Source organism: Physeter macrocephalus, chromosome 2, assembly GCF_002837175.3.
Source record: "Physeter macrocephalus isolate SW-GA chromosome 2, ASM283717v5, whole genome shotgun sequence".
In the NCBI taxonomy this organism is placed as follows: Eukaryota; Metazoa; Chordata; class Mammalia; order Artiodactyla; family Physeteridae; genus Physeter; species Physeter macrocephalus.
This window is the reverse complement of record NC_041215.1, coordinates 134,303,985-134,323,405: the sequence shown is the minus strand read 5'-3', so window position 1 is coordinate 134,323,405 and position 19,421 is coordinate 134,303,985. Positions and strand designations below refer to the sequence as shown.

General features: G+C 49.4%; 1 protein-coding gene across 1 annotated transcript in view; it reads left to right on the top strand.

The window, feature by feature from the left end:
• AGAP1 (ArfGAP with GTPase domain, ankyrin repeat and PH domain 1) overlaps positions 1–19,421 on the top strand; it is a 339,370-nt gene that overhangs the window by 114,303 nt on the left and 205,646 nt on the right. Inside the window, exon 6 of the mRNA XM_055079504.1 lies at positions 8,018–8,122. Coding sequence (XP_054935479.1) covers positions 8,018–8,122 — 105 coding nt within the window. The remainder of the gene's footprint in view (positions 1–8,017; positions 8,123–19,421) is intronic.

Sequence of the window (19,421 nt, the reverse complement as noted above, 5' to 3'; positions counted from 1 at the left end):
AAGCTTGTACGCTTAACATTGCTTTTGGCTTTCAATGACCGCTTGGGACTACGCAGAGAACACACATGACTAATAAAGAGATGGCAGCCAGAAGACAATTCTACTCTTTGCCCCCCCCCCGTAGAAAAAGTTCCCTGAGCCAAAACAAGAAATCCTGCCTAGAATCTGATGTTTTGGTTGTAGACCAGTAAAAATCAGTCTTTCTGATGCATCAGTAAATGAATGAGGTGGTAGCAATTGGATCAACGTTTGCCGTTTCTAAGTAAGAGAAGAGGACTATTTGAGATGTCACAAAGCCTTTAAATTTCTTACTATGCAAACGAGTAAAAGATGTTAAAGCTTTGACGTTGGTCTGGAGGGTGAAATGATTCACAGGGAGGCGGTGCAGCTGCCGGCTGTGAGTGTAGACCGCTGCTCTCGGCTCTTTCCACTGCATCGGTTATCTGTTGCTGGCAACTAACCCACATCACAGTGGTCTAAGGCAGTAACCGTTTTATTATTGCTCATGACTCTGTGGGTCAGGAATTTGGAGCAGGGATGTTGGGGACAGCTCGTTCCTGCTCCACAAAATGCCTTCTAGGGCTGGGGCATACAAGATGATTTCTTCAGTCCCATCTGCTGCCTCAGCAGACGTGGCCCCTACGGCTGGGGGTTGACACCAGCAGCTCAACGACCATCGTGTATCCGAGACCCCCATTCTCCTCCGTGTGGTCTCAGGGTCTCTCCCTTCTCACTGTCTCCCTAGAAAAGTGGTCCAATTTCTTACAAGGATGCTAGGGCTCCCAAGGGCACAAAAAAAAACAGGAGCTTCCAGGCCTTCTTAAGGCTTCGGCCAGAACAATAGCATCATTCCCACCACATTCTACTAGTTAAATTGAGTCTGAGGGCCTGGGATGACAGAGTGAGCTGAGTTTTTGAGGGTCATCTTTGGAGACTAGCTACTTCGATCTGCCCTCCCACGTGCGAAATACACTCACCCTGTCCCCAGATTCACAAAGTCTCATTCCATCATGGCATCTGACTCAGGCTTGAATCCAAGACTGTCATCTGCATCAGGTTGCACATGTAGATGAGGCTCCTGGGATATGAGCTTTCCGTCTGAAGACCAGGTACCCGAGGGACAAGTTATCATACACGTAAACACACACGCACGCACGCACACCCTCACGGTGCTGACACCGGCACAGGAGAACCACAGCAGGTACCTTATTCCAAAAAGGAGGAGAGGGACAGAACACCTGTAGATATTACTGGTCCACAGCACAGGGTGTGTTCTGCTCCCAGGGGCATTCTCCTTGGCCCTGGGCTCTGCTCTCTGAGTCACCCTTCCTTCTCCGTAAGAAATGGCCTGTGTTCACAGCTATGTAGCTTTCTCAGCCTGTACTTGGGTTGAAAGCCCAGGGCCTCTTTTCATTTTGAACCTTCTCTGTGCTTTTTATTTTATTTTATTTTTTAAATGAATTTATTTATTTATTTTTGGCTGCATTGGGTCTTCGTTGCTGTGCCTGGGCTTTCGCTAGTTGCCGTGAGCGGGGGCTGCTCTTCGTTGCGGTGCGCGGGCTTCTCATTGCAGTGGCTTCTCTTTGTTGCGGAGCACAGGCTCTAGGTGCACGGGCTCAGTAGTTGTGGCTCACGGGCTCTAGATCGCAGGCTCAGTAGTTGTGGAGCGCGGGCTTAGTTGCTCTGTGGCATGTGGGATCTTCCCGGACCAGGGTTTGAACCCGAGTCCCCTGCACTGGCAGGAGGCTTCTTAACCACTGCGCCACCAGGGAAGTCCCCTCTGTGTTTTTTCGTCCAAAGTGGTGTAATTCCTTTAAACACCTTGTGGGTGTCCTTTGTATCAAATTACAAATTTTGTCCATTAGGCAAAAGCCAATCCACAGGTTCCTGTCTCTAATCCACGGGTCTTCTGGTAATGGGAGGGGTGTGCCTTAAATCTTTCTGAGTTCTCAAGAAGGGGGTCTGACTGCCACACCCTTGGTGGGGTCTTTATTCTGAGATCACGTCTCCTGCCATTCCCTGGATTCGATCTTTGTTCTGAGGCCAGTTCTTACTCTCAGAGTTTTCTACGGCAGGAGAAGCTGGGATTGAGAAACAGTTTTTCTCGTGGTCTGGTCCAGTGAGGTTTTTAAATCAGAAATATTTTTTCTAATTCTGCTTGAAAACTACCTTGATCTCCTCTCCCTCCTCCCAGACTCATCAGAGCAGTTAGCGTGATTGGCATTCTGCTAGGAAGTCTTATCCACGTCCGTCCAGGGGTTCACTGCACATCCTGGCTGTGCTGCGTGTTCCCACGGGGAGCAGGTCTGCTAACTGTCCGTCCTGCCAGCACACAAGTCGGATCCCCTTCTCCAACCTCAGGGAGCATTTTCCTCACCGTCCTTCCAGCCGTTCAGTCCCTGCCAGCCTCAGCCAGCTGCCTGGTTCCAAGCCAGTGACATGTGTTTTTGATTTTTGTTACAGCAATGCAGGATGCTAGTTCTGATTTTCTAGTCTATTTTTGCCTAATACTCTACCCCAAACCCTAATGATTTGAAAAAACTATTATTATTTCTCATAATTCTGTGGTTCGGGACTATGGACAGAGCACAGCATGGCTTCTTGGTCAGAGCTCCCCAAAGCAGAAGCTGCCAGGATTTCTTAAGGTTTACACCCAGCGAAGGTAGCATCACTGCAACTGCTACTGTTGGTTAAAGTGAGTCTCGGGCACCCCTGAGTCAGTGTGGGATGATTTACACAGGGACACGAATACCATGAAGGCTGGTGCATTGGAAGCTGTCTTGAGATCAGCTACCAAGCTGGCTGTGTGAGTTGGGCAAGTTACATGGCTTCTCTGTGCCTCAGTGGCCTCATCTGTAAAATGGGGATAGTCATAGTAATTACCATCAGGTCGTCATAAGCGTTCAGTGAGTTAGTACTTCCTTGTAAGGCTCTTAGAGCAGCATCTGGCTCACAATGAGCCCAATATTGTTTTGAAATAAAAAATTTTAAAAACAGATGCATAAGCCATACGAAATTCAGATAAAGCATTAACTGTAATTGACGTCTACACTGGGATAGCTGGTCCACAAGAAACGATCTTAAGCAGGAAATCGTTTTTACATGTACAAAAGTGGCATCTGAAAGATAGACCAAGTATACATTTTGACATTCTGCCGTGCGGTTTTGCCCTGGGTCACACAGAATCAAAGAGACTTAGAATCAGAAGGGCCATTTACACTCGCTGATGGGAGCTGCCCGCCCGTGTCTCTGGCAGACCGCCTTCCGGCCTCTGTCATCTTCTAGCTTGTGGGATCAGGGCCTCGTGTCCTTCAAAAGTTTAAAATGAACTATTTTTAGGGTTTTCCATTTTCCTGGTAGTTAGAGTAGAAATTGTGTGAGTCTGGGAGGGCAGAAGCATGGGGGATCCAGTCTAGGGGCTCAACCTGCAGTGACGGGCTGCTAGCATGTTAGAGCATCCTGCTTCATCGGTAGAAGTTTGTTCTAAAGGGAGGTGACGGGTTCTCTCCCTTCAGCACTTTGGGGGATGCTGCCTGTGCTCAAGAGGAGAGTCCCACCGTGTCAGAGCGCTGGAACCTTTTGCTTTGGCAGGAGTCTGGGGCTAAGAAGGGGCTCGGCTGTGTAGCTATGTGCCATCTCATTGGGCCTTTGTGGCAACTGTCCTTGGTCCCTCAGAAGAAGGGCATGCTGGGGGCAGGCTGCGCTCCAGAGTTACAGAGCAGGCCCGCCCCCCGGAGGGCAGCGGAGCCCTGCTCAGGCAGCTCAAGGGGTCCAGGCCCATGGGTTCACTGTCCCCAGGGATTCTTGAGCAGGGTGACCCTGGGCAGGGATCCAGGTACAAATATTGGTCTAGCAGATTCCGGATGGAATGGTTTGACCTGCAGAGTCTCTTGTGATTCTGAAATTCTGTGATTCCCACTTGATACAAATACTCTCTAAAAATCAGGGTTCAGAGTTAATTTAAGAAAAAATAATAGAAAGAAAGCCAAAGGAAACACATCTTTAATCCACAGACGTTTCCTGAGTGTCCTCATCTGAAGTTCAGTAGAACCTCTGATTACCAGGGTTCATCCTGCCTGCTGCCTCCCATGCCCTCGACTCACCAAGGACCTCGTGTCTCATCATGTTTTTCAGGATGGGGCTCTTTTTATTATTTACGGAGAGACCACACAGTTTGCTGGTGTCTCCTAGTGTTTTGGCTGACCTTTTCTAAAGGTTCACACGTGTAAGTGCAGAAGCGGACCCTGATGTCCAGAGCTGTGGGCATTGACCCACAGCCCTGGGCTTTCCTGGGACTCCCCTTCCAGGAAGTGCAAGCCTGTGGATGGCTGGTGTCTGGGTGATGGGATGGAGGTCCCACGCGGCCCAGCCGTGGGAGGTCCAGCACCTTGGTCCAGACCCCGCTACCGCCTTCTGCTAACTCTTGGCCGGAGGTCGCAGACACAGAGGTGCCCGCGTCTGGCCTGCAGCCGTGTTGGGTTTGGCCTGAATTACACGCAGATGGTGTATAATCCGTCGCTGACATTCTAAAGTAAGGAGCCGTCACATAAAGCTCCAGTTTTTCTTCTTCTCTTGGGTCATCAGGAAATCTGGAAACGCAGATGCGGACCCTGCGTTCCCTGCTCAGTCCGGGGCGCCGTTGCTGGACCGTTGGCTCCGCTGTGCCTCCTTGACCTTCTCCACCCCATCAAGAGGTCTGGCCTTCTCCACCTGCAACAGCCTGACCACCCGCTTCCTGGAATCTTTTAGTAAGCTGGAGATTTGCTTCCGTAAATCCTCGTCCCGGTCTCCCCTCTCTCCGGGACACTCAGAGTTTAGGGCATTTTCAGGGTACTCTTAAGATTTAGCAGACAGAAACCCCTTCCTCTGGATCCGTATACAATGTATTTTAAGGAACAGATTTGAATTTGTTCACGTTAGAGTGGTGCTTATCTGTTCTTTCACTGCGTGAATGTAAAGTACCGGATCGAATGATACTGGTATTTTATATTCCCTTGCAATCCTGGATTCTCAGCGCCCTCTCAAGAGAGGAACCGGACTGGAGGTGCCTGCCAGGATCCTGGGGGACCCGCCGCTCTCAGGTTTGGGATTTGTGCCCTGGGAGGGGAGGAGCTGGTGCTTCGAGACTGAAGGCTGTAGGCCAGGCAGTGGTGGGGACACTGGTCGGTTTCACCATTGTGGTCATTGCCCACAGGCCAGAACTTAGCAGCCCAGTATAGTGTAAGGAATGAAGAGGACACGGTGGCTGGTCCTGTCACTTCCATCCCTAACGAGCTCCCTTACCTCTGTGGTCAGAGTACGTGTCTGTAACGGGGGAGCCGTCGTAACTCTGCTCCCCCTGCCCTGCTTCTTACGGGGAGCCGGTGAGAGAGAGAAAAATGACGACGCTTAGAAACGCATCAGCACCTGGTAGCGCTCAAGCCACTGAAAGAAAAGTGCATCTTCCCTGGTCCGGCTCCGCCCAGACCAGCAGCTGGGCGACCCCATCTTGCGTGCAGCGTGACGTGGGGAGCCAGGCGGCCAATCGGTTCAGTCTCTGTTGCAGTCTTGGGGGCGTGGGCTCTGAGGGGTGGGATAATAAACCCAGCTGGGGCCAAGGCTGAAGGGCAGAGATATGGTTCCTAGGCCACCAGGGTGTTCAGGTCTGCTGAATGTTGCAGCATTTGAATAGTACACGGAATCAGAGATAATCCTCCGAGGCGAACCACGGGATTTATTTAAGATTGTCAAGATTCGGATTTTTTTTTTTTTTTCAACAAGACATCAGGTTTTCCTAGGACCAAACAAATTGGCCAAATTTAATTTCCCAGAAAACTGTGACGTCGTCTCTTCACGTGGCCTCCTGATAAATTTTCCCTTTGTTCCTTTAAGAAATAAGTCTTTATACCTTTCACCGGGGAGTGTAGGATTTGCTCTTGAAAGTGCCCACTTGCTAGCTGAAAGACTTCTGTGTGTCCATCTGCACGGAGCCCCGGGGTGTGACCTGCGGCCTGCATTTCGTTTGAGGCTGGAGGAAAAGCTTTCTGAGGCCCAGGGCAGCTCTCAGCCACCAATGACACATAGTAACCCCCAGCCCCTGGTATTGTTGGAATTCCAGCTAAGATGGATGGTGGCGGGGAAAAGGTGAGCCTGCAGGAGAACTTGTGTCACGTTTTGTTATGCTAAGTTTTAATATCTCAGAAATCCCACCAGGGAGGGACATTTCGTGATTTTCAGTGTTGCTTTTTCATTATCACTAATTCATCGTCACTGATGGCAACTGCCCCCTCCCACTGGCTCTTACTGTGTCCTGGAGCTTGTGTCGCCTTTGGGGTTTGTCAGTAAAATTTTCCTCTGGGCCTGTTCCCTTTGTTGGTCTCAGTGCCGTGTTTGGTTCATATTGGTTGAGGTTCCAAGAAATCATGGTCTGCAGCCGTGCGTCACGTGCTTTCTCGTCAAGTAAGAACTTGGAAAGAAATGCTCTTCCAAAGGTTTACTTGGGGGTTGCCTCAAACTTTGAAATGTTTTCTTTCAGCGACAATGAACATTTGTGGTCAGAGTCTCGAGTTGGTTCATAATCCATTGTATTCGTAAAATTTGGTGTAAAAATAATGTCACCATATTGGCAATTAATTGGAACTTAATTCTACAGCCTAAAAAATGCTTACTTGATTTTTTTCTTGTGTTTTGGTTCCTGATGAGTAGAATCAGGAGGCGGATGGAGGCTGGTAAAAATTCCCAGGGGACTCAGGATGCCTCTGCTTCTTTAAGGTGTCAGATTCTATTTCAAACTTACAACTGTCTTTCTGCCTCGATCTGGGTGAATTCACTAGCATTAGTCCTACGCTTTCTCAGTCATAATTATCATCATGTAGGTTTATAAATAGGCAGCAAGAGGAAGAGCAAGGAAGGAGGTTCTTCTGTTTTCCTTCTTTTCTGTGAACAGGAGTTAGACAAATCCAGATATGAAAGCTCAAGTTGAAATTGACTGAGTAAGGAAGGCGCGAAGCCCCAAAAGGGAAAGAGAAAGTGCAAAGTCAAGGTGTTGGGGCTGGCAGAGCTCAGGGCTGCCTTCGGTTTTCTTAACTCAGGAAAACCTACAAATGAGGCAGAAGGTTTGCTGGGAATTGGTAGTTAAAACAAGAATAAGTTCTCATCAGTCATCTAAGGAAGACTGGATTAAATATACTTCAGAAGTGTGTTGGTTTCAAGTCTTGAGTGGTTTTCGAGAAGCCCTAATGTGATTTCATTAAAAATGGACTCTAGGGCTTCCCTGGTGGCGCAGTGGTTGCGCGTCCGCCTGCCGATGCAGGGGACGTGGGTTCGTGCCCCGGTCCGGGAAGATCCCGCATGCCGCGGAGCGGCTGGGCCCGTGAGCCGTGGCCGCTGAGCCTGCGCGTCCGGAGCCTGCGCTCCGCAACGGGAGAGGCCACAGCGGCGAGAGGCCCGCGTACCGCAAAAAAAAAAAAAAAAAAGGGTTAAAGTAAATTATACACAGTTCATCTGTTAAATGCCGTTGCTAAGTTTGCAAATGGAATTTCATTTTTAATAAATTAAGATCTGAAATGAAAAACTATTAAAAAATGTTATTTGTAAATATGATAAGGTAAGAATATGGTTACTGTCTTATTTTTAGAAAAGGAAATGTAGGTTCCTTTTTAATACCTTTAGGGGCTCCATGTGCTTATAACTTAGTTATAAGAAAAGGTATGACGCAGCACATCAGGATGGTTCGTATTATATTTGTTGAACCAGTGGCATATCTTAGCATGCATTAATGTCACAAAGTTAAGTTCTGCACACACACACACACACAAAAGGAAATTGGTTGACTGTAAATATATTGTATGAAAAAGAAAGGGGAAAATCAAATTACCAAGCTAAAAATGTGTCATTTCCATTTTAAGATGGCATAGAGAAAACGAAAGTTTTAACAATTTGGAAATTACCTATGTGCCTACCCTTTTTTTTAACAAATGCACACAGGACTTGGTAATTTATACTTACTGATTTCTGTCTGCCTCCTTTTTCCGTACAGGGCATACTGCTAAAGCGAAGTGGCAAATCACTGAACAAAGAATGGAAAAAGAAATACGTCACCCTGTGCGACAACGGCGTGCTGACCTATCACCCAAGTTTACACGTGAGTGTTGCCCGTTCGGAGAAACTCGCAGGCGTTGGGCTGTGAGGGGCAGAGAGGTCCCAGCACAGTCAAGCCTTTCAGCTCTGTTGGAGGTTCAAGTAGTATTTAAATGAGAGTAAACATTTTAAGTGAGAGTAAAAAGACGGGGACAAGTTGTAAAAGAGAAAGGAGGAAAAAAAAGAGATCTGTCTGAAAATCTAGACTAGGGAAGCCAGGGTCAGCTTGAGCAGCTGAGAACAAAAACAAGAATGAAATGCAATTCGTGAGTCCGTTTTTAGCGTCCGATAAGAGCACATACCAGTTTGTGAGGCAAGTTCGTTTTCTTTGTGTAATAAAATCTCTCATACTGGTGATTTTTATAAGATAGATCAAAAGACAAATCAATTTCATCCTTGGGGGAAGAGCAGACACTCCACCCGCGGTGAGCTCTTTTAGAGAAAGCTTTGGTAAAACCTGAAGACGGGGTGTAGTGACTGTTCCAGAGCACCACAGTCCACGAATCCTGCGTGATGTTTGTCTGCCTTGATGTAGACAAAGGCGTAGTGTAGAATATACAGCATTAGCTGGTTGTTCGGTTATATCACAGTGTTAAGCTTTTCATTTTAAATGCTTAAAAAACATTGCACAGTGATTGGCAAGAAGTTAGAAATAAACATACTGAAGAAGGTGAAAATACCCACTGGAAAACGTGACTGCTCACATTTTGGGGTGTATATTCCCGGCCATTTCTACATTCTATGCTTTTTCCTGCCACAAGCATGCAGTCCCCCTGTGCACATGGCACGTGGCCTGCTCTCCTAGGCGATGCAAGATCGTAGGCACCTTCCCATGTCAGCAAATGTATGCCACCATTTTAAATAGTTATGTAACATTAATTCTGCCCCTGTGCCCTAATTGACTTAACAGTATCTCCAGAACAGACTTTGGCAAGTAAGCGTACATTTTGAATGACTTTTGCTGCTGTAAGGAACTCTAATCAGTGTCCTCTTTTGACGCTTCCGTGCCCTCATCCATTTCCCGCAGATTCCTAGCCATAGCCTTCCTGAGTTGAACAGTGTATGCTTTTATGGGCTTTGGGTATGTAGTGCCAAATTCCTGGAAAGGCGGTATCAGTTCATCTCCTCTGGCTTTTTCCCCTGCACTCTCGGGAACATTTCCCTTTTTAAAAAACCTTTCCAATTGGATGGGTAACAAATGGTACCCTCGCTGTGTAATTTGCCTGCTGGGGTGAATTGCCCTTTTCCCTCTTGTCTTACAGCAGTGGCTTCACCTTTCTGAACCGTGTTAAAAAGCATGCGTTTCTTTCGGTGTCTCTGGTGTGTTTCTCCTGTTGATGGAATGCTTCCCCTGCTTCACCGTTAAGTAGACTTTTGAGATATATACTGCTTCTTTTACAGAGGAGATTCCTTTGTGCTTGATTTATTTGGGGTTACTTGGGGAGTAGAGTCAGGCTGCTTCTCCAGTGACCTCCAAACCAGAGACTTAATACCATCGCATGAGACCTGCCTGTGACAGTCCTTTCCCCCTCCAGGTCTTTGGGGTTCTCTCCGCAAAGCTGCTCCATCAACAAGGAGGCTGCCCTTTCCCTGGTGTAGTTCTTCCAAAGACCCCGTCAGAGAGCAAAGCCTAATTATTGACCCATCTTCTTGCTGGGAAGTAAACAAAGTGAGATCTGATTGACGATGCATCTTAAGTCCCCTTACGCTCACCTGCTAAGCTCAGGTGCCATCAGAGGGGCATTTGCTCCTTCTTGCCAAGGGGGAAGGATGATAACAACAAAAGATGGTACTGGAACATTCCTGTAGGAGGGCTGATGCCCACTTACTTTCCATGTCAACCTCTTGGTGATACAATCACCATCGGTTCTTCCAAAATTCTCCCACACAGTCTGCTTCTTGCGATGGTCCTCAATGCCATCTTTTTTTTTTTTCCCCTGTCTATGCATGGATATTATTGGAATCCAGAAGAGGAGCACGGGGCGGGGGTGGGGGGGGCTTTGTTATGTAATTGTAGGGCAGACAAGAGCCAGTGTCATTTTAAAGTGCATTTCAGTTAATGCCTGTCTCTTGGGAACTGGAATTATCGATGTAGGTGCACAGTGCCCTAAGGGAGTGGCTTAACCTAGAAGTGGATTTGAATTAGTGGAGCGTGAAGGGATGGCATGACCTTCGTTGTAATCCTTCACTGATTTTGTCTATGCAGCTGAGCTGCGGGTGAAGGTTTAGAGGGCAGTGAGTTTCAGGCATATTCTCTGGTAGGTACCTGGAATGGATCTGTTCTAGTCTAAGTTGTTGGGAGTTACAGATGCCCAGCAGCTGAGTTAGACTGGCGTTCTTTGGTTCCAGGTGGGAGGGGGTGATCGACGGGGTGTCCAAAGGGCAGAATCCTGACTCTTCCTTAATAAGAAATTTGGGAGCGTGCAGATGTGTTGCTAATTCAAGTCCCAAAGTTCTTCATCCTGGAGAACGGCCCCATTATTTGAGTCTGGAAAATTTCAAAAGGTGATAGAACCAAATGGTCTCAAACACTGATCGCACCGTATCACTCACTCCCTGGGTTATCTCCAAGATGTATTATGGCAGAAAGACCGCTAAGCTCATTGGCCACTTGTGCTGAGGACCTAAGTGGTTAAATGTTGGGGAAATCTTGCCCAGGTTGGTGGCTTTGGGTCTCAGTACTGTCGGTCATCACCCTCGTACTGGCCATGGAGCAGGGGACCTGCACGGATCTCAAGTAGCAGAGCCTACAGCCTGTTCCTCTCCAGGGAGCCAAGGAAAAGAACTTGGCTAAGCAGTCTGACATTTTCAGATAGTTTTCTACAAAGATTGTGTTTGTCCTCGGTGGAATAACTGTGCCGGCTCCTGTGTATCCTCGTAACTTTTGATGGTGGGGTAATTTATTTACCGAAAAGGAAACTGGCGTGCTTTTTTGAGGGTGGGATTCCAATAAGGTAATGCGCCTGTGATGGGGTGGGGGTGGGCGTCTGAGGGCGATAGGCTTGAGATGCATCAAACGTGTATCATTCAAACAGATGTTAGGTGGGGCCTGTAGCAGCCCCAGCGGCCCCTTCAAAACCAGCATTTACCTGTTGCCGTGTGGCTCTCTTCTTGGTGGGATAGGCATTTATCTTCTGTGCACACATGCACTGCACACGGACTCCATCGGGCTGGACCCTGACTCTATCACGAGTCACCTTCGACGTGGTGCCCTGTTGAACGCAGGTATCTCGGCGGGGTCTGGCACACTAGGAAGGCTGGAGCAAGAGTAAACAATTGAATCAAGCTCGTGTGGAAATAAGCCAGCGTGGTGAGGGCCCTGAATTGTTCTGTTGTAATCAAAGTGCCTCACCTTCAGAGTGTTGCCTGCATCAGAGAGCGTGGTCTGTAAGGCTGGACCCCCTTTGCAGGGGCTGATCTAGGCAGCTCCTTTGTTAGCTAGCCCATTTAAAGTCCCAGATGACCACCCTGACCAGTGCTCCTGGACCGACAGGCAGGCAAGGCCAAGAGTTTTTGAGAAGGTACAGAGTTTGCTGCTGGACAGAGCTGCCCCACAAGCCTCTCCTTCCCCAGCCTTGCCGTATCACCCCCTCAGCTCCCCTGGGCCGCCAGCGATGCTGGTTTGCTGAGACGTTTTCTTGGACAGGATGCTCCAGCAGCACTGGGCTCTACCTTTAACTTACTTTGGGCGCTGTGGAAGCAGGAGACTGACCACTTCCTTTAAAAAAAAAAAAAAAAAAAAAACCCACACGACTCTTGTAGTTTTTTGTCTTCGTTGGATGCCCTTTAAAAAAGAGGTCTCCCAGAAGAGGTCATTTCTATCCTTGAGGGAAACAGATACGGTTTCCTTATTACACAGGTGTCTGTGGCAGTGTTTATGTAAAGATCATCCTTTGGACCCAAACCACAAGTTTCAATCCCAGCAGATGTCTCGCACGCGTTGGTGGGGTAGAAAACAGACCCAGCCTTTGGACAAAATAAACGGTCAGCGTGTGGCCCCAGCTGCGTGCCCAGCTTGTGGAATCCTAGCAGGATGACATGCTCTGGCTTGTCACAAACTGTGGCTTCAGAAACAGGCTGGCACTCATGAAACTGGGGGCCTTAGCTTTGCAGCCGGCAGTGGGGTTGGTGTGAGACCAAGTTCACTGAGTGCTTGGAATGGGTCAGCTGCCAGGGAATCTGACGCTGGTGCCCCTGGATGGCCTGTCCCCCTCAGAGCTCACATGCACAAGATTAATAGAAAGGGACCTCGGCTGGTGTCCCCAGGACATCACTTCCCACTGGTCACCATAGCTTCAGATTTCCCTTTCCTTCTGGCACATCCTTTCACAGCCACGTCTTCTTCCCAAGCTCTCAAAGTCGGCCCAGTTTGATGGCATCATCCCGGATGTGTCTTTCTGTTTTTCACCCCAAGCCTCATCTCAGCTCCTACACAGATTATTTAGGAGCCCAAAATCCTTGGTCCCTCTGACACACAGCTTGGCCCCATTCTACCATTTCTGTAGCACAGGTGTCCCTAAGCCTTCTCTGTACCGCAGATAGACATCATTGAAGGAAGCTTTTTCACCCCAGGCATGTTTCCTGTCGTTGAAAACCTTAAACGGTTCTCTTAGGGAGGAGAGACCCTCTCCGGGCAGTGGAATAGAATCACCTGTGTGCGGCCAGATCGTAGGAAGAGATCATCTGGAAATCAGAGGGAAAGCGGGCCAAACATTGATCCCACCCAGACGGAGAAAGTTCCCTACGAGTTGATATCAGCGATGCCTCTGGACCCCAGATTTACTCACTCTGTGGTCCGTGAAGTCTCAACCCTACCCTTCGCCCACTGCCACCCCTCCTGGCCTGCTTCCGCTCCTCCCCAGAGGCTCAGGGGCCGTCAGCAGTGGCTGGCTGGGGCTCATGGGGTCCCCCTCCCTCCTGCATTGTAGGTAGAGGGGAGGAGATGCAGGCACAGGAGGAAGAAGTGATGGTGGATTTCAACCTAGGCGTTCCTAAAGATCGGTGGTTCCCGCACTGGGGAAGGATAGCCATGGGGTCTGATGGCAGGGGCAGAATGGCTGAGCAGAGCAGCCGGTGGGGGAGGACTGCAGGAACCCACAGGTCCATGGCATTGTCCCTGTAACCGAGTGTATCAGCGCCTGGTCTGTGCTGGACCTGGGCTGCCGCCTTTTCGGGAGGTGGAACTTGCCTGTGAAGCTTCGGCTCACACATCCTCCCCTTCTGCATACTGTCAGTCTTCATTTCTTCTCAGTGTGCATTTTTAGGTAGACACCGAGAAACTGGCTGCACAGCGCCTGCACAGCTCTGGGAATCCAGAGGAAGAATCCTTTAACTGCAAGGGGATGCTTGGTGTCACTGTCTTCGCAGGATCACTTCAGATTGTTAAGAGTGTGTGTGTCTGAGATTGTCGCCGGGAACCCCTAGCAAATGGAGGCTCACAGAGTCAGTTGGACTTCCAAGGACACCCCGCATCCAAGTTTGGAGTTGCTGGGTGGGGTCAGTTTCACGATAAGACGAAGACCCGGGCTCAGAAAACAAGCCAGTTGATTTGACTCGTCTTTCTTTCTCGAGATGCTGTTATTAAATGAAATAAAACCTAGAATGCAGTTTAGATAACACATGGAAAACTCAACCAAGATAACGAAGCTGCTTTGGCTTTGTGGAGTATCCGACCGCCCTGGTTTTCCTAGGATGCAGGACGTCCAGTGCTAAAACAGGGGACGTCCCCGGCAACTGGGAGAAGTTGGTCACCCGTGCTTCAGGACTGACCAGCTTAACTGCTCTTTCATCTCCACGTGGCATCTTGCAAAGACAGCCCTAAATATATAAATAAGACTGAAATAGTAAAAAGCAAGCTGTTGGGCTTCCCTGGCGGCGCAGTGGTTGAGAGTCCGCCTGCCAATGCAGGGGACACGGGTTCGAGCCCTGGTCCGGGAAGATCCCACATGCCGTGGAGTAACTAAGCCCGTGTGCCACAACTACTGAGCCTGCGCTCTAGAGCCCGGGAGCCACGACTACTGAGCCTGCGCTCTAGAGCCCGCGAGCTACGACTACTGAGCCCACATGCCACAACTACTAAACCTACGCTCTAGAGCCCTCGAGCCACAACTACTGAGCCTGTGAGCCACAACTACTGAAGCCCGCGTGCCACAGCTGCTGAGCCCACGAGCCACAACTACTGAAGCCCGTGCACCTAGTGCCCGTGCTCCGCAGCAAGAGAAGCCCGCGCGCCGCAACGAAGACCCAACGCAGCCAAAAACAGATAAATAAAAATAAACACGTTTTTAAAATAAATAAATAAATAAATAAAAAGCAAGCTGTTGACTTCTGCTGCTGCTACTCCGTGGTCTATATTTTGTTGATCCTTGGAGAAAAATTGTGCAACTCTAAGACCTTTAAAAAGCCTTACCTGCTTAACTTTTTGGGGGAGACACGTCTTAGTGTCCCGAGGTTTTGTGACACTTTGCTGGGTCCTAGTCTGGGTGGGTGAAGGGCAGCCTGTCCCGAGAGCCTTGGGTTCCCTTTCTATGGACTTGAATGTGAGCCTTAGGGAGCATCTTGATAGAAGAATGGAGAGGATAATGAGAAGGAACTTGGACCGCGGGGCTGCACAGTTCAGCATCGCCACCCATTCATCTTCCACGTCGAAGGAGCTGCCGTCGAGGGCACAGCTGAAATTCCTCCTGGCAGAGGTGTTTCGGGGGGGATTCCTAAGTGGACCTGTAAGAGTTCTCTCTTGGCTGCAGGTCAAGCCAAGGACTTTATGGTGCCCGGACCAGGAAGGTTCTCCCAGCTTCCTCCTGAGCACACGTGACAGGTGTGGACAGTCCACCTGGCTGACAGTGCTTGAGTTGCTCACACTTTTGAAATCCTCCCTCCTGGATTTCTTTCCCGTTCTGTCTGTTGCCTGAGTTACAGCAGCAGCTGGGGTGCTGTCGTTTCTCCCTGCCCTGCAGAACCGGGCTTTTCCTTCTTACAGGACATTCATTCCTAATCAAGTGCCTTAGGCTCTCCAGCCCCACAAAGCCATGGATTCTGCAGGTTGCTGACATTTCCTTGTTTTTTTCCCCATGGACTTGAACTCTGAATTGTCATCAGAATGCTGATTTCAGTATGTTTCTAGTTTCAAACTCAGGCAGAAAAATCCACTTGTTTACTGATACTGATGCCCAAAATAACAAAAAGATGTGAGATGCTTTCCTAAGTAGGTATGCTTCTCAAAAGAAATAGTTAAAGGTAAAAAGGAAGATAACTTTTGTTGTTAGAACAACTCTTGCCTGTACCCACTGCTGGTAACTGTCATTTAAAATAACAATCCTGGGAGTTCCCTGGCGGTCCAGTTGTTAGGACTCTTCCGCTTTCACTGCCGAGGGCCCGGGTTCAATCCCTGGTCAGGGGACTAGGATCCCACACGCTGCGAGGTGCGGCCAAAAGTAAAAAATAAAATAACACAATCCTCACGTAAAACGTCCCCGTTTTACGTGAGGATTGAGGATTCACTAAGAATCAGTCCCTTCAGCCCGCTGCACACCCGTGAAGGGAGACCCCCATCTCTCGAGGTGGTGAATTGAGTTACACTCGGAAAACCTCTCCCTTGTTTTCCCCAGCACATTGCAGAAGCCAGGCTACGGGGCTAGACAGACAGATTCCAAGCCCAGATTTCCAGATGTAGAAGCTTTGAGTCATGGAATGACTGATAACCCTGAGAGAGAAGTCAGGCCTCCCTTCCTTTCTGAGAAGATGCCGTCTGGCGTGTCCTGGCTGTGTCACACGGCGGCAGTCAAGCTGCTTCATTCTGGGACGGACGATCACAGCCGCAGTGCCGGAAGCTGTCCTCGCTCTGTACGTTCCTCTCCGGCCTGGCTTCTTGTGTTTCCGGTCTGATGCTCGTCATGCGGGTGGACCTTCATGCCCTTTGTCCACGGGAGGTACACCGGCTTCCCAGGCTGCTCGCCTGTCCCGGCGCCTCTCGCGTCTGTACCGCTTCGTCTAGTGTAGCCTCACCGAGGGCAGGGACTGTGCCCAGTCCCACGTCTGCCCGGGGCCAGCCTGGGCTCAGCACACAGGCCCGTACGTAGGGGCCACATGGCAGGGAGCATGGCTGCTCCGGAGCTTCATGTCAAGTCTTTGCTCCTAGGCGCCCTGGGCTCCGAACCTGTCCTGGGTGATCCTGGCTCTGCTTTAAAAATTCTGGTGAGACTGGGACGGAGAAGGCCACCCACATTGCACAACTAGACCTCCCTAAGAATAGATTAGCTTACGTCGGGGTCGGAAGAGAACACACACAAATGGCATTATACGGATGCCGTAAAGTCTTAGAACAGTATTGGAACCCAGAACAATCCATGTAAAGGTAGGTTTGGAAAGTATGTAGGTATCAGGGAGCAAAGGTCTGGAGCTTTATGGCAACAAATGGGCACGTCTGTTCTCTAGTCTTACTGCCTGTTTCAGACAAGTGGGAAAGGGTTTGTAAACGGTACATTGGACCGCGACAAGTACATTGGACCACGACAGGTGTTTCTGCAAGAGTTTCTCAGGTGGCAGGAGTCAGCTCTGAGAAGCACCGAAAATCCCAAGTGTGTCTGCTGCTTCTGGGCCTGAAGGGGTAAGCCCTGTGTGCGGGGCTTTGTCGAGGATGGGACAGAGGTTCACGTCCTTCAGTCTCCGGCGTTCTCTGCTTTCCCAGAAGCAGCCACAGGCCCTTTATCCAAACGGATCAGTTTCAGGGCAGACCTGGCCTTTCAAGCCAGTGTTGTGGGAGTCACCTCGAGGATCCGGAGGTGTTGATTTGTCCACCTCAAGGCGTACTGAATGCTCTGCCTTTTCCAGGGCAGGAACCGAGGCAGCTTACAGCAGGCGCTTGATGGGAGAGTGTATTCTGAATACCACCCCTCTGTAGTCAACATAGGAGCATAGGCTCTTATGTTTATACACACATGGCTCTGGGCGGAACTTCATTGTGTTTTATCTACAGAATGAGATCAAGGTGTGCTGCATCTCTGTGGCCTCCAAAACTTCATTACCTCTTTCCGTCTTACAGTTCCTTCCTTCCTTGATTTCCGAGGTGTTCCGTCAGCTTCCCCCCGCACCGAGTCGATACCTTCTGGTTGCAGGTGGACAGAAGCAGCCATGGACCGGGGCCCCTCATTTGTGGTTTCGGCTCCTGGCACGGCCCCATCCCCGCCCTGGCGGCCTGGAGGTGCCCCTGTGGAGCCCTGGGACTGGGCGGCTCCCGGGAATCAGGAGGCCCCTTTCAAGGTGATTGCTCTGCTGGCCTCTCTTTCTCCACCGTAGTCCCTGGGAATTCATCAGGAAGACCTCAGAGGTCACAGTCAGAGAGACGACCTCCCAACCCCTACCTGTCCTGAACTTTCAGAACTGCACGTCTGCTCGCTTCTCCTAGAGTGGTACCTGCCCATCGCGTTTCCCAAAACCTGTCCACACAACAGTGCGGAGAAGAGCAAGTCTTCCCGTGATCCGTCACTTGTAATTCACGTCACACGTTGACTTCCGTCCCTGCATTTGTTTTCTTAGACGTTCCGTGCGGAGAGGATTCCCGCTTCACTTCAGACGGCGTCCTTGCTCCCTAGCAGGCCCCTCCGGGCCTCACCTGCTCCCTCAGTATCCCGCCGTCCCTCCTCCACAGCTCTGGTTTTCTTTTAGTTCCTGGCACTGGCCGTGTTCTGGGGGCTCCAGGTCCTAACAGATGCAGTCGCTGCCACCAGCAATGTTCTTTCCTGCCCCCCCTCCTGGTGGTGTCTTACATGTCACTTCCTCCCCTGCTAGGCCTGTGTGGGCACCGCTGCTGTGTGCCCACACCTTACCCTCTGGCTCATTTCCCTGTTCTCTTGCCTTATTTCATGGCCCCGATTCTCCCCCAAAACTGGGAGCTCCTCGGAGCCGGAGACATTTTGGGTCCTGTTGCCGGTGTTTCCTTCACGTTGAGCCAGTACTGTTTGTCGAAGGAATGAAAGAACGATGGCACGATTAGCCGTACGCGTGGCCTGTCCTCACATCTGTAGGCCTGCTGTTCTGAAACTGTAGGAAAGGAAGCTGCCATGCGATGTTTTTAAGCCGCAGAAAAGTGTCACGGTCACTTCCAGGCTCCATTTCTGCAGAATGAAGAAAAGGTCACCAAGGTTGGACAGGAGTTTGAGATTTTTTTTTGGTTTTGTTTTATTTGTAGTAAAATACACATCACATAAAATTTGCCACCTTCACCATTTTTAAGCAGATAGGTCAGGAGTGATAAGGCCATTCACAGTGTTGTGCAACCATCACCACCATCCGTCTCCGGAACTTTTTCGTTTTGCAAAACTGAAACTCTGTCCCCATTAAACACTAACTCTGAATTCCCCCTCCTCCAGCCCCTGGCAGGCACCCTTCTACCTTCTGTTTCTATGAATTTGACTATTCTGAGTACCTCATAAGAGTGGAATCATGTAGTATTTATCTTTCTGTGACTGGCTTATTTCACCTAGCATCCTGTCTTGAAGGTTCATCTGTGTTGTAGCATTTCCTTCCTTTTTAAGGCTGAATGATATTCCATTGTATATACATACAATACCATTGGATATATACAGTCCAGGGATTCAACCAACTGCATATCGGAAGTATTCGGGAAAAAAATTCCAGAGAGTTCCAAAAAACAGTATCTGAATTTATCGCGTGCCGGCAGCTGTTTATATAGCATTTACATCGTATTGGGCATTATAAGCAATCTAGAGCTGATTCAAAGTATACAGGAGGATATGTGTAGGTTGTATGCAAATACTGTGCCATCTTATATAAGGGATTCGAGCATCTGCGGATTTTGGTGTACACGGGGGTACTGGTACCAGTTCCAGGTATACGTACCACATTCTGTGTATCCATTTGTTGGATAGACATTTGGGCTGTTTCCTCCTATTAACTATTGTGAATGATGCTGCTGTGGACATAGGTGTACAGATACCTCTTTGGAGCTTGAGGTTTTAATGTAAAACTACAGTGTGGGAGAACTATTGAGAATGGCTGAATTTAAAGATGCCCAGCAGAGAGCTGGGAAGATGGCAGAAGAGTAGGACGCGGAGATCACCTTCCTCCCCACAGATACATCAGAAATACATCTACACGTGGAACTGCTCCTACAGAACACCCACTGACCGCTGGCAGAAGACCTCAGACCTCCCAAAAGGCAAGAAACTCCCCACGTACCTGGGTAGGGCAAAAGAAAAAAGAATAAACAGAGACAAAAGAATAGGGACGGGACCTGCACCGCTGGGAGGGAGCTGTGAAGGAGGAAAGGTTTCCACACACTAGAA